Source organism: Gigantopelta aegis, chromosome 1 (genome assembly GCF_016097555.1).
Source record: "Gigantopelta aegis isolate Gae_Host chromosome 1, Gae_host_genome, whole genome shotgun sequence".
NCBI classification, from domain to species: Eukaryota; Metazoa; Mollusca; class Gastropoda; order Neomphalida; family Peltospiridae; genus Gigantopelta; species Gigantopelta aegis.
The window spans coordinates 37,024,983-37,038,092 of record NC_054699.1 but is presented as its reverse complement, the minus strand read 5'-3'; the positions used below and the strand labels follow the sequence as shown (position 1 = coordinate 37,038,092).

General features: G+C 36.5%; 1 protein-coding gene across 2 annotated transcripts in view; it reads left to right on the top strand.

The window, feature by feature from the left end:
- Nucleotides 1–13,110, top strand: part of LOC121374539 (cullin-4A-like) — a 68,762-nt gene that overhangs the window by 45,001 nt on the left and 10,651 nt on the right. Inside the window, exons 14-20 of one of the 2 annotated variants that reach the window (XM_041501647.1) lie at nucleotides 2,400–2,510; nucleotides 4,237–4,322; nucleotides 5,596–5,703; nucleotides 7,953–8,081; nucleotides 8,516–8,621; nucleotides 10,588–10,661; nucleotides 12,073–12,171. In XM_041501647.1, the coding sequence (XP_041357581.1) occupies nucleotides 2,400–2,510; nucleotides 4,237–4,322; nucleotides 5,596–5,703; nucleotides 7,953–8,081; nucleotides 8,516–8,621; nucleotides 10,588–10,661; nucleotides 12,073–12,171 (713 nt within the window). The remainder of the gene's footprint in view (nucleotides 1–2,399; nucleotides 2,511–4,236; nucleotides 4,323–5,595; nucleotides 5,704–7,952; nucleotides 8,082–8,515; nucleotides 8,622–10,587; nucleotides 10,662–12,072; nucleotides 12,172–13,110) is intronic. The other variant, XM_041501654.1, reaches the window with a different exon arrangement.

Sequence of the window (13,110 nt, the reverse complement as noted above, 5' to 3'; positions counted from 1 at the left end):
TAGCCAATGAGCCAAAATCAATGTGCTCTAGTGGTGTCGTTAAACAAAACAATATTTTTTTTGACGTCAAAGACAGTGGTACGTGCTGTCCTGCTAAGAAAAAATGTAGTGGGTTTCCAATGCTAGCTCTGCCACTCGCCAAATTTGCCAGTTGTGAATTTTGAACAGAACTAATGGATTTTATTTTAGTTTTGGCAAACTAATTTTATGTGTTGATTGATATTTTGTGGGGAAAAAATGTTGGGTTTTTTGCAATTTTATAATAAGTGTCAGAATGACCATATGTTTGACGTCCAATAGCCGATGATAAGATAAAAAATCAATGTGCTCTAGCGGCGTCGTTAAATAAAACAAACTTTAATTTTATAATAAGTAATTTTCTCCTCACCCAGAGCTAGCCCTTTGTTTTCTGTGAAGACTGGTATGTTGGAATAATAGAATCTGTCACCGTTGTCAGCTATAGATACAGCAATTTCAACCCAAGGGACAAAATGTGGGTTTTTTTTTGTGATGGCCAAGGGTTGGAATTACTGTATCTACACCTCACAACAGTGGTTGATTCTTTTTATTGCCATTTAATTACAGTAACAAAACATTAATTTTGTAAGCTATGGTTTGTTTATTCTAGAATTATTCATAAACATTTTACCTCCAAACTCATTTAATCATACCGTATGATACATAAAAAAAATATAGTCCACATGCAATGAAATAAAAATTTAACAAATAAAAAGTTAGGAATCTTAATTCGTTAAAATATTTTAAAACACTGACGAACATGAAATGGTAACTTGGGAAATAAGTAATTCAATATAATTCTGAAAAAAACATGAGTTATGACATAATCATTGTAAAACATGAGTTATGTGGTCAATCGTTTTTAAATATGAGTTATGTCATCAATCATTGTAAAACATGAGTTATGACGTCAATCATTGTAAAACATGAGTTATGTCGTCAGTCATTGTAAAACATGAGTTATGTCGTCAATCATTGTAAAACATGAGTTATGACATCAATCATTGTTAAATATGAGTTATGACATCAATCATTTTAAAACATGACTTATGTGGTCAATCATTGTTAAATATGAGTTATGACTTCAATCATTGTAAAACATGAGTTATGTCGTCAATCATTGTAAAACATGAGTTATGTCGTCAATCATTGTAAAACATGAGTTATGACTTCAATCATTGTAAAACATGAGTTATGACTTAAATCATTGTAAAACATGAGTTATGTCGTCAATCATTGTAAAACATGAGTTATGTCGTCAATCATTGTAAAACATGAGTTGTGACTTCAATCATTGTAAAACATGAGTTATGTCGTCAATCATTGTAAAACATGAGTTATGTCGTCAATCATTGTAAAACATGAGTTATGACTTCAATCATTGTAAAACATGAGTTATGTCGTCAATCATTGTAAAACATGAGTTATGACTTCAATCATTGTAAAACATGAGTTATGTCGTCAATCATTGTAAAACATGAGTTATGTCGTCAATCATTGTAAAACATGAGTTGTGACTTCAATCATTGTAAAACATGAGTTATGTCGTCAATCATTGTAAAACATGAGTTATGTCGTCAATCATTGTAAAACATGAGTTATGTCATCAATCATTGTAAAACATGAGTTATGACTTCAATCATTGTAAAACATGAGTTATGTCGTCAATCATTGTAAAACATGAGTTATGACATCGATCGTTGTTAAATATGAGTTATGACATCAATCATTTTAAAACATGAGTTATGACATCAATCATTGTAAAACATGAGTTATGACATCAATCGTTGTTAAATATGAGTTATGACATCAATCATTTTAAAACATAAGTTATGACATAGTCGTTATAAAATATGAGTTATGACTTCAATTGTCTTGGGGGGGGGGAATGTAGCCCAGTGGTAAAGCGCTCAGTTGCTGCGTGGTCGGTTTAGGAATGATCTGCGTCGGTAGCCCCATAGGGCTATTTTTCATTCCAGCCAGTGCTCCACAACTGGTGTAACAAAGGCCGTGGTATGTACTATCCTGTCTGTGGGATGATGAATATAAAAGATCCCTTGCTGTTAATCGAAAAGAGTAGCCCATGAAGTGGCGACAGTGGGTTTCCTCTCTATATATGTGTGGTCCTTAACCATATGTCTGACGCCATATAACCGTAAATAAAATGTGTTAACTAAAACATTTCCTTCCTTCAATTGTCGTAAACCATGAGTTATTATGTCAGACGCATTTAGAAATTGTCTAGCCCTGGAGGGCCATACAGATTTATCTAGCACCGTGCAAAAGCTGGATAATTCAGTCCAGTAGGCAAGAATAATCAAATGATGACATGCTCTAGTAGAGTCGTTAATGAAATAAAACCTTTAAAACTTGTACTTCAGGTAAAGATGTGTTTGAAGCGTTCTACAAGAAAGACCTCGCCAAGCGCTTGTTGGTCGGGAAGAGTGCATCGGTGGATGCCGAGAAGTCCATGCTGTCCAAACTCAAACAAGGTTTGTTGAGTGTTCCCTCACAAGACCACATTCTTAGACCTGCCTACCTGCCGTGTATGTGGCTTTCAGTACATGATTTCAGGCACGTTTCCAGGGGCCCAGTGGTAAAGCACTCACCTGATGTTCATTAGATCTGGAATTAATCCCCATCAGTGGGCTTATTGGGCTATTTCACGTTCCAGCCAGTGCACCACAGCCTTTGATATACCAGTTGTGGTGCACTGGATCTGGCTAGCTTAGTCGTAATCTGTCTTTGTTAGTGATAGGGCTGGGATATAGCCAAGTGGTAAAGTGCTCTGCTGATGCATGGTCTGTCTGGGATCGATCCTATCGGTCAGCCCATTGGGCTATTCTTGTCCCGGCCAGTGTACCATGACAGATATATCCAAGGCTGTGGTATGTGCTATTCTGTCTGTGGGATGGTGCATGTAAAAGATACCTTGCTACTAATAGAAAAATGAAGCAGGTTTCCTCTCTCTGACTATATGCCAAAATTACCAAATGTTTGACATCCAATAGCCAATGAATAATAAATCAGTGTGCTCTGGTGTCGTTAAACAAAACAAATAAAACAAATTTTCATACATGTAGTTGCTTTTTCAGCGATATCTTCAATAACCTGATGTTATTAAAATGTGTTGCCAACGAAGCTAACACAGAAGTAAAAGTGAAACAGTTCCTTATTCGTACAAGAGAACAAAATTCATTTAATGCCATATGTGATGGCAACAGACAGTTAAAACTACAGTTACTGTATTACATTTTGTATTTACCAGCTATACATTAGATTTACTGTTGTAAGTATATTGAACAGCAAAAAAAAAGGTGAAAATAATTAGTTTTCTTGAATTTCCTTATAGGGTGTATACTACCAAATCAAATCCCATAGACGACAATAGTAACATATACGCCACGGATATAAATACTACCACCCCTTACACTTAAAGTGAATCAGAAAAAAATGGGGGTCAAGCTGCTCGTTTCTGAGATAACGGGTAGCGTCTATGACTACCCTAGTTTCGCACAAAATTTGAGTACTTTTTTTTACAGGTACCCCATACATGTTTCAAGCACAAGGCTACTTGACACATTGGTACTAGATGAAATAAAATTGCACATTTATTTTACCCAGATGAAACTATTATTTTTTACAACCAACACACTGACATTTATCACCAATCACAGGACTTGTGGTGTTCACTTCTCTATCAAAAGTTCGGTGCACCTCGAACTTTGACCCAGCCGGAAGTTATTTGGTATAGTACTACCTAAAATTATTAATTTTTTGTGTATTAACATCATGTTTCCAGCCAATGCACCATGACTGGTATATCAAAGTCTATGATGGTATGTGCTATCCTGTGTGTGCGGTGGTGTATATAAAAAAAATCCCTTGCTATGGCTTTCCTCCCTTAAGACTTTAAGTCAAAATTACCAAATGTTTGATATCCAATAACTGATATAAAATCAGTGTACTCTAGTGGCGTCTTTAAGCAAAACAAACTTTACTTTTTATTAACATTATCTTGTGAACATTTTGAATCCATTTCAATAGTCTTGTTTACCATATTTTATCTTGAAAACATTTATGTATATTAAAATATTTGTATTTGTTTTGCGGTCCAATTTACCTCAGCTGTATACTACCCAGCCATATTACGGTTGTGTTTATAACTATGTAGTTTACATCACACAAGATAACTTAGAATTTCCTTGTTTGTGACAGAATGTGGGGCAGCGTTTACTGGCAAGTTGGAAGGAATGTTCAAAGACATGGAACTATCAAAAGAATTGACGCTAGCATTTAAGCAGGTTAGTAAATACTATCAATTTCAGCATCTTCACCTCTTCTCAACTGTAGTTGTATATAGAGCTAGAAAGGCAGATTTGTGCTGACAGACGTTAAGATCATATTAGGTGGTCATAAGCTACTTAGTGCCTCATAAAATCTCCATCAGACTACCTCAAGTACACTTTACTATAGTCTGTCCCATCCTCCTACAAATGGTTTTTTTGTAAATAATTTGGTTTGGCGTAAGAAGAAAATTAAGTGTTTTGGAATTAACAAAAACCCCACCTATATTTGTGTGCAATTTAGAAAACATTCGGCTTTAGAAATAAATAACTTGTATTAAATTCCATAGTATGAAAAAAGGCACTCCCTGTCGGAAGGACTATAGACATTTAAAAGGACTACACACTGTAGGACGACCAAAATATTGAGACAGATTTTGTAAACAAGAAAATGTTACTAACATGTGATTTTAGACATAAGTTTACGCTCTATTAGTAAAGAAACATATTACAATAACAGCAAACTCAGGGTAGTTGTGATATTTAATTTTTGTGTAGATACAATTTATATTTTGCTATACGGTCTATGTGCTGATTGTTTAAACTGCTTACTGTCTGTGTAAACTGGTGACTGTCTGTGTAAACTGCTGATTATTTAAACTGATGGTTGTCTGTTTAAGCTGCTGACTGTGTGTTTAAACTGCTGATTGTCTGTTTAAGCTGCTGACTGTCTGTTTAAACTGCTGATTATTTTAACTGCTGACTGTGTTTAAACTGCTGGCTGACTGTTTAAACTGCTGATTATTTAAACTGATGGTTGTCTGTTTAAGCTGCTGACTGTCTGTTTAAACTGCTGGCTGACTGTTTAAACTGCTGATTATTTAAACTGATGGTTGTCTGTTTAAGCTGCTGACTGTTTAAACTGCTGATTGTCTGTTTAAACTGCTGACTGTGTGTTTAAACTGCTGATTATTTAAACTGCTGATGGTCTGTTTAAACTGCTGACTGTCTGTTTAAACTGCCGACTGTCTGTTTAAACTGCCGGCTGACTGTTTAAACTGCTGATTATTTAAACTGATGGTTGTCTGTTTAAGCTGCTGACTGTGTGTTTAAACTGCTGATTGTCTGTTTAAACTGCTGATTATTTAAACTGATGGTTGTCTGTTTAAGCTGCTGACTGTCTGTTTTAAACTGCTGACTGTCTGTGTAAACTGATGGTTGTCTGTTTAAACTGCTGACTGTCTGTGTAAACTGCTGACTGTCTGTTTAAACTGCTGGTTGTCTGTTTCAGCACATGATGAACATTGATGCGCCTGGTGGTATTGATCTGACGGTGTGGATTCTCACTCAGGGAAACTGGCCCACCTACCAGCCCATGGAAATCCATCTACCTGCAGAAGTAAGTTTTCGTTTGTCTAACACAATGCTGTGTCAGAAATGTTTCGCTGACATTCTGTAGGAGGCAGGCATTAAAACAAGCATTAGGAATGGGATTTTTCAACTTTTTATCTCATGTCAGCTGCTTTATTTTGCATAAAATAATTTTCACAAAATGTATTGGATTTGATCTGCAATCTCAAAAATATCTTTATTAAGGTATTGTATAGCAGGGCTTCTAGGTTATGGTAGCCCCACTCCCATGGCCAGTGATATTCAGTGTTGGGCTAGTAAATAACTAATATTGCCATGCCCAACAGCTGGTGAAAAAAAAGTTGTCAAATTCTGCATTTATGTCTATTTTGTAAGTCTTGGTGCTTTTAAGCTCTATATCCCTCTTTAGGTGACATATCCGATTATTACGATTAGTAATATTGTATTCACTTAATTGTGGCTAGTAAATTCTTTAAATCACTGATCCCATGGTTAGTGGATTTTATAAAAATTCTAGAAGCCCTGTGTATAGAGACTTCAGTTTTTCAAAGATCATTTTAGCTTTTGTTTTTCAATGTGTATCATATCCCTAAAGCATAGTGTCTATTAGCCCACGAATGGGTTACCACAAAATAGGGACATCAAGATAACCATGGTGTGAGGTAACCAGGTGCAGGTTATCCCACGTGAATTACAGACTTCATAATGCATAGGTTGAGACAAGGTTACAATCCCCAAATTGCAGACTTTGTGATATATAGGTTAAGACAAGGTTACAATCCCCAAATTACAGACTTTGTGATATATACATGTAGGTTAAGACAAGGTTACAATCCCCAAATTGCAGACTTTGTGATATATAGGTTAAGACAAGGTTACAATCCCCAAATTGCAGACTTTGTGATATATACATGTAGGTTAAGACAAGGTTACAATCCCCAAATTGCAGACTTTGTGATATATAGGTTGAGACAAGGTTACAATCCCCAAATTACAGACTTTGTGATATATAGGTTAAGACAAGGTTATAATCCCCAAATTGAAGACTTTGTGATGTATAGGTTAAGACATGGTTACAATCCCCAAATTGCAGACTTTGTGACATGGTTACATTCCCCAAATGTTATTACTATCAAATCTGTTCCCAGATTTGTTATTCTTTCCTATCACTGTTAGCATTGTTCTCATTCTAACCGGCGTCGTGGTTAGGCCATCGGTCTACAGGCTGGTAGGTACTGGGTTCGGATCCCAGTCGAGGCATGGGATTTTTAATCCAGATACCGAATCCAAACCCTGAGTGAGTGCTCCGCAAGGCTCAATGGGTAGGTGTAAACCACTTGCACCGACCAGTGCTCCATAACTGGTTCAACAAAGGCCATGATTTGTGCTATCCTGCCTGTGGGAAGTGCAAATAAAAGATCCCTTTCTGCTAATCGGAAAGAGTAGCCCATGTAGTGGCGACAGCGGGTTTCCTCTCAAAATCTGTGTGGTCCGTAACCATATGTGTGACGCCATATAACCGTAAATAAAAGGTGTTGAGTGCGTTGTTAAATAAAACATTTCTTTCTTTCTTTCTTTCTTTGTTCTCATTCTCTGTTTATGCATCTTATATTGCAATAATATAACTGATCAAAATTAACACTGTGGTAGTTTTGTTTGATAAGATTCTCACTCATTGCGTTCCAGGTAATGAAACTAAAATACACATTTCAAAACATGCTATAAAGATGTCTATAGCTCATGTGACATACAATTTAAAAATGCTATAACGTCATGTTATTTAGAAGTAAATAAAGTTTTGGGGGAGGTGGATGGGTTTTTTGTCAATGTTGTATTCAGGGTTTTAAAATATTATCTGGTCAGAATATTTGTAACCAAATTCAGATTTTAGTTGGCCAAACAGCCCACAATAGTGGTAGATTCAGTTTTCATGGATTTATACAGGCATTGCAGAACTTAGGGCCATCAAAGCAAGTGGACTGAAAATTCCCACTTTGATGTGTAAATATTGGATTATCTGTTATAATGAATTCATTTAATAATGGTGCATTGCATCATTCAATCACCTAAAAAAAAACTCCAATTATTATTAGATTAGATTAGATTAGATTAGGTGTTTAGCGACATGCCAGCACGAAAACAATTATTACATAGCACTAATTTTCCCAATCCTATCAGTCATAGGACCCGGACACAAAACATCCTGGATAAATCCCTGGCTTTAATTTGCATGTAGCGATTTGAACAAGAGCAGTTAACATTTATTTTATTTTTCAGATGATCCTGTTTCAGGAGATTTTCAAGAAGTTTTATCTCGGCAAACACAGCGGCCGTAAGCTTCAGTGGCAGCCCACCCTCGGACACTGCGTGTTGAAAGCTACTTTCTCCAGTGTAAAACATTTCACGGTTATCTTTCTTTTTATACATCACCTGACCTCTAACCTAGGCTACCTTCCCCTCTAATCCAGTGGACTAGCCCGAACATCTCCCAACAGCCAATCATATGGTTAAATGTTCAATTTTTCTTACATCAAGTTTTAAAATGTATCTAATACCAGTCTTACACATAATTAGCAAAACAATGTGTGGACTTTTGTTTAACTGAATAGGATTGTTTTGCTAATTATGTGGAAGACTGGTATTAAAATCATAATTGTATATTTTTTTAATGCTGCATTCTTTATATACCCTCAAGTCTGACGTAGAACAGTCGTAACATTTTGTTTATTTTATTCGCTTATTATTTTACAAGCTAAAAATCTGAACAGCTGATTTCAGAATTAACATTTAATTGATTTTGTTATTGAAAAATATATTTTTGCACTGCTCTTGTTTTACAGGCTAGAAAGGAGCTTCAGATGTCCCTGTTCCAGTCTCTATGTCTACTTCTCTTCAACGATGGCAACGAATTTTCATACGAACACATCAAAAAGGCCACAGCTATCGGTAAACTTCAGTCGAGGACTGGCACAGTATTTTGTTCAGTCCATTCTTTGTGACAAACAGACTAGTCCACTATTTCGCTTGTTTTATCATTGTTTTTTAACATACTGTGAACCAGGAAATAAATGTATAAATTCAGTGATGAAATTTTTTTGCATTTATCCAGAATTTCTTCTTCTTTTTTTATCATCTGTACAGTATTTCTGGCATTTCTTGCAGATATTAACAGTGGTTTGAAAAAAGTTACACCTATGGTCTGTCCCATCATTCTATTAAAATGTTTTTTGTAAATAATTTCAGTTTGGTTTGACATAAGAAAAAAAGTAAAAGTGTTTTGGAAATAAAGAAATACAATTTGTGTGTGCAATTTACAAATCAGTCGGCTCAAAAATAAATAACTTGTAGTAAATTACATAATATGAAAAAATGCGACCACTGTAGGACGGACTATAGCCAACCTGCGCGTAGGTTTATTGTAGTTATTTTTGGAATTTTATTAATTGTTTAGACACTTTAAAAAAAATTAATTATGACACTTGTTTCGGTTGTCTGCCCTTGATTTCCTATTGGGTTTTTTTTGAGTTTTTAAAATTAATAATGCTTTGGGAGATATCTGTTTTTCATGGAGTAATTTGTTTTTCTCTCTGTTCACATTATATGGTAACGGGCAGGATTTAGCTCAGTAGGTTGGTGGGTTCTAGGATCAAACCACCTCGGTGGATCCATTCTTTAATTGGTTTTTCCTTCTGTCCGAACCAGTGCCTCACACCTGTTATATCAAAGGCTGTGGTATGTGCTGTCCTGTTTGTGGCAAAGGGCATACAAAAATTCCTTGCTGCTAAGAAAAAAATGTATGGGATTTCCTCTAAGACTACATGTTATATCAAAGGCTATGGTATGTGCTGTCCTGTTTGTGGCAAAGGGCATAAAAAAAATACTACATTGTATAACTAGTAAATATTTGACATCCAGTGGTGGTGTCATTAAAGAAAAGAAACCTGACATTCAGCATAGCCAGTGTAAAATCAAGTAATGTCAGGGTTTTGGGGGATTTTGTCTGCTGTGTATTATTGCGAGAAGATATCAGTAGAGGCATTAAAGAAAAGAAACCTGACATTCAGCATAGCCAGTGTAAAATCAAGTAACGTCAGGGTTTTGGGGGATTTTGTCTGCTGTGTATTATTGCGAGAAGATATCAGTAGAGGCATTAAAGAAAAGAAACCTGACATTTAGCATAGCCAGTGTAAAATCAATTAACGTCAGGCTTTTGGGGGATTTTGTCTGCTGTGTATTATTGCGAGAAGATATCAGTAGAGGCATTAAAGAAAAGAAACCTGACAATCAAGTAACATCAGGCTTTTGGGGGATTTTGTCTGCTGTGTATTATTGCGAGAAGATATCAGTAGAGGCATTAAAGAAAAGAAACCTGACAATCAAGTAACATCAGGCTTTTGGGGGATTTTGTCTGCTGTGTATTATTGCGAGAAGATATCAGTAGAGGCATTAAAGAAAAGAAACCTGACATTTAGCATAGCCAGTGTAAAATCAATTAACGTCAGGCTTTTGGGGGATTTTGTCTGCTGTGTATTATTGCGAGAAGATATCAGTAGAGGTATTTAAAATGTAAACACAAGTACATTTAGCTGAAGCAAACAACTACTAATATTTTGTTTACTGCATTGTAAGAGCTTGGATTATGATGAAGCGTTGTACTTTGCGAAGGATAGCGAACTGAAACATACATCCGTGTATGTTACTCAGACATTACTAAAACACTATTTCCTTAGTTCTTTGTTAGTATATATTTTTCATGTCGTGATTACTTTTTTGGACTATTTATGTACATTATATAATCAAATTAATCTTGAAAGTTGTTATTATGACAAATTAGTGAGAAGCAAATATTTGTGTTGTATTCTGTTGGGTTTAAAGTTGTTTGGATTGTAATGAAAATGTTTGTACATTGCAGAGGATAGCGAACTGAAGCGAACTCTCCAGTCACTTGCGTGTGGTAAAGCCCGGGTCCTGCACAAAGTGCCAAAGGTACGGACAGATCAGTTAGACTTGATTTCTACTTGGTTCCACCTCAATGTGATTCACATTCAGTTTGAGAAAGGATCAACTGAAGTTTGCAGTTCACACTAACCACACCGTTTTCATCTCCACTCACAGGGTGGGATGTAGCTCAGTGTCGTGGTTAAGCCATCGGACATAAGGCTGGTAGGTACAGGGTTCACAACCCGGTACCGGCTGCCACCCAGAGTGAGTTTTAATGACTCAATAAGTAGGTGTAAGGCCACTACTCCCTCTTCTCTCACTAACTTCTAACAACTAACCCACTGTCCTGGACAGATAGCTGAGGTGTGTGTGCCCAGGACAGCGTGCTTGAACGTTTATTGGATATAAGCACGAAAATAAGTTGAAATGAAATGCTTTAGCAACCGGCCTCTGTGGTGTTGTGGTTAAGCCATCAGACATCAGGCTGATAGGTACTGGGTTCGCAGCTTGGTACTGACTGCCACTCAGGGTGGGTGTTAACGACTCAGTGGGTAGGTATAAGACCACTACACCCTTTTCACTAACAACTAACCCGCTGTTCTGGACAGACAGCCCAGATAGCGGAGGTGTGTGCCCAGGTCAGCATGCTTGAAACTTAATTGAATATAACCACGAAAATAAGTTGAAATGAAATGTATTGCTTTATTTCATTTCAACTTATTTTTGTGCTTGTATCCAATTAAAGTTCAAGCACGCTGTCCTGGGCACACACCTCGGTTATCTGGGCTGTCTGTCCAGGACAGTGGGTTAGTTGTTAATTGTTAGTGGTTAGTGAGAGAGAAGAGGTTGTAGTGGTCTTACACCTACCCACTGAGTCATTAAAACTCACTCTGGGTATGAGCCGGTACTGGGCTGCGAACCCTGTACCTACCAGCCTTATGTCCGATGGCTTAACCACGACGCCACCGAGGCCGGTTGTGTATGTTGCTTTAGCGTACACTCGGGATGCTTGTTTAGATTGGGACTTGGAGAGACAATAGTGTCCTGAGTTTGCTGCCATTATAAGATGTTTCCGACTAACAGAGCTTTATAATGATAACAATTACATATTGAATCATTTCAAATATCTGTGGGTATATCCAGTATGTGTCTGGCTATTCTAATGTTTCTATTAGCTCAAACTCCATTTTACTTTATTAATTTTTCAATACTTAGCAAATTATTTTAAGCTAAAATCCAGTTTGGGCTACTGTACTACAAAAATAAGGTCGACCAAAAACTCATTGAAAATACAGACACTGATATTCTAAACAAGATACTTATTGTTTGATCTTATGTGTCACAAGTCATTTAATAATGTTATGAATTGTTAACATTCATAAAGAACAATAAGTGTTTTAAAATATTAACTGGATAGAAATATATTATCAGTGTGTTGCATTTTATTTGTATTCAGAGCAAGGATATTGAAGACACGGACAAGTTCGTGTTTAACGAGGACTTCAAACACAAGCTATACCGGATCAAGATCAACCAGATACAGATGAAAGAAACGGTCGGTGCAGTCTGTCACTTCTCATCTTTGGTATCACAAGTGGGGGTGGGTGGACGGGAGGTATCAGAAGTGGGGGATGAAAGGTGTCGGAAGTGGGAGGAAGCATCAGAAGTGGGGATGGGTGGGAGTTGATGGTACTGCACCCACCCACCCACCCACATTATTAGTACCTTACCAGTCCAATCAGAGGGGACAATAGCTTTTGTCTTTCTCTTTCAGTCTGTCTGTCTGTCTGTCTATGTATGTGTCTGTCTGTCTGTGTATGTATGTGTCTTATCTGTCTGTCTTATCTGTCCGTCTGTCCCACATATTGTTTTCTTGACAAGTTGGTTACAGAAACATTTTTTATCTTGCAGGTTGGAATTGCCTTTTTTACACAAAGATGATTGAAATTCTCTCTTTCCCCCCCCCCCCCCCCCCCCCCCCCACCACCACCACCACCACCACCATTTTAAGTACAGTAACAAAACGTTATTTTTATAAGCTACATTTTGTTTATTCACCTAAAAACTCATTTAATCAACTGTGAAATGTTAGGCAACGACGTAAAAATAAAACAACTTAACCCTGATTATAAAGCTGAAAATATACATTTGTTTTAATATTTTTAAAACAATGGTTCATCGTAAAATTAAAACTAAACAGAATTATGAAAAATATGTCAATCATTGTAAAACATTAGTTATGACATCAGTTGTCGTAAAAAAAATGAGTTAGAAATTGTCTTAACCATAGGCTCAGACCGATTTATATAGCCCTATGCAAAAGCTGGCTAATTGAGTAGTGGGCAAGAAATTTCTGTAGGTTATCCTCAGCTAATGCTCGTTACTGTAAGTTGTTTAGAAAGCAGTTTAAACAGCTGGTCTTAGCTGCAAATTGAAGAAGGTGGGTTTTTTCGTATATGGTTACCTAGACCTAACTAAAGAATGGAGCAGGATC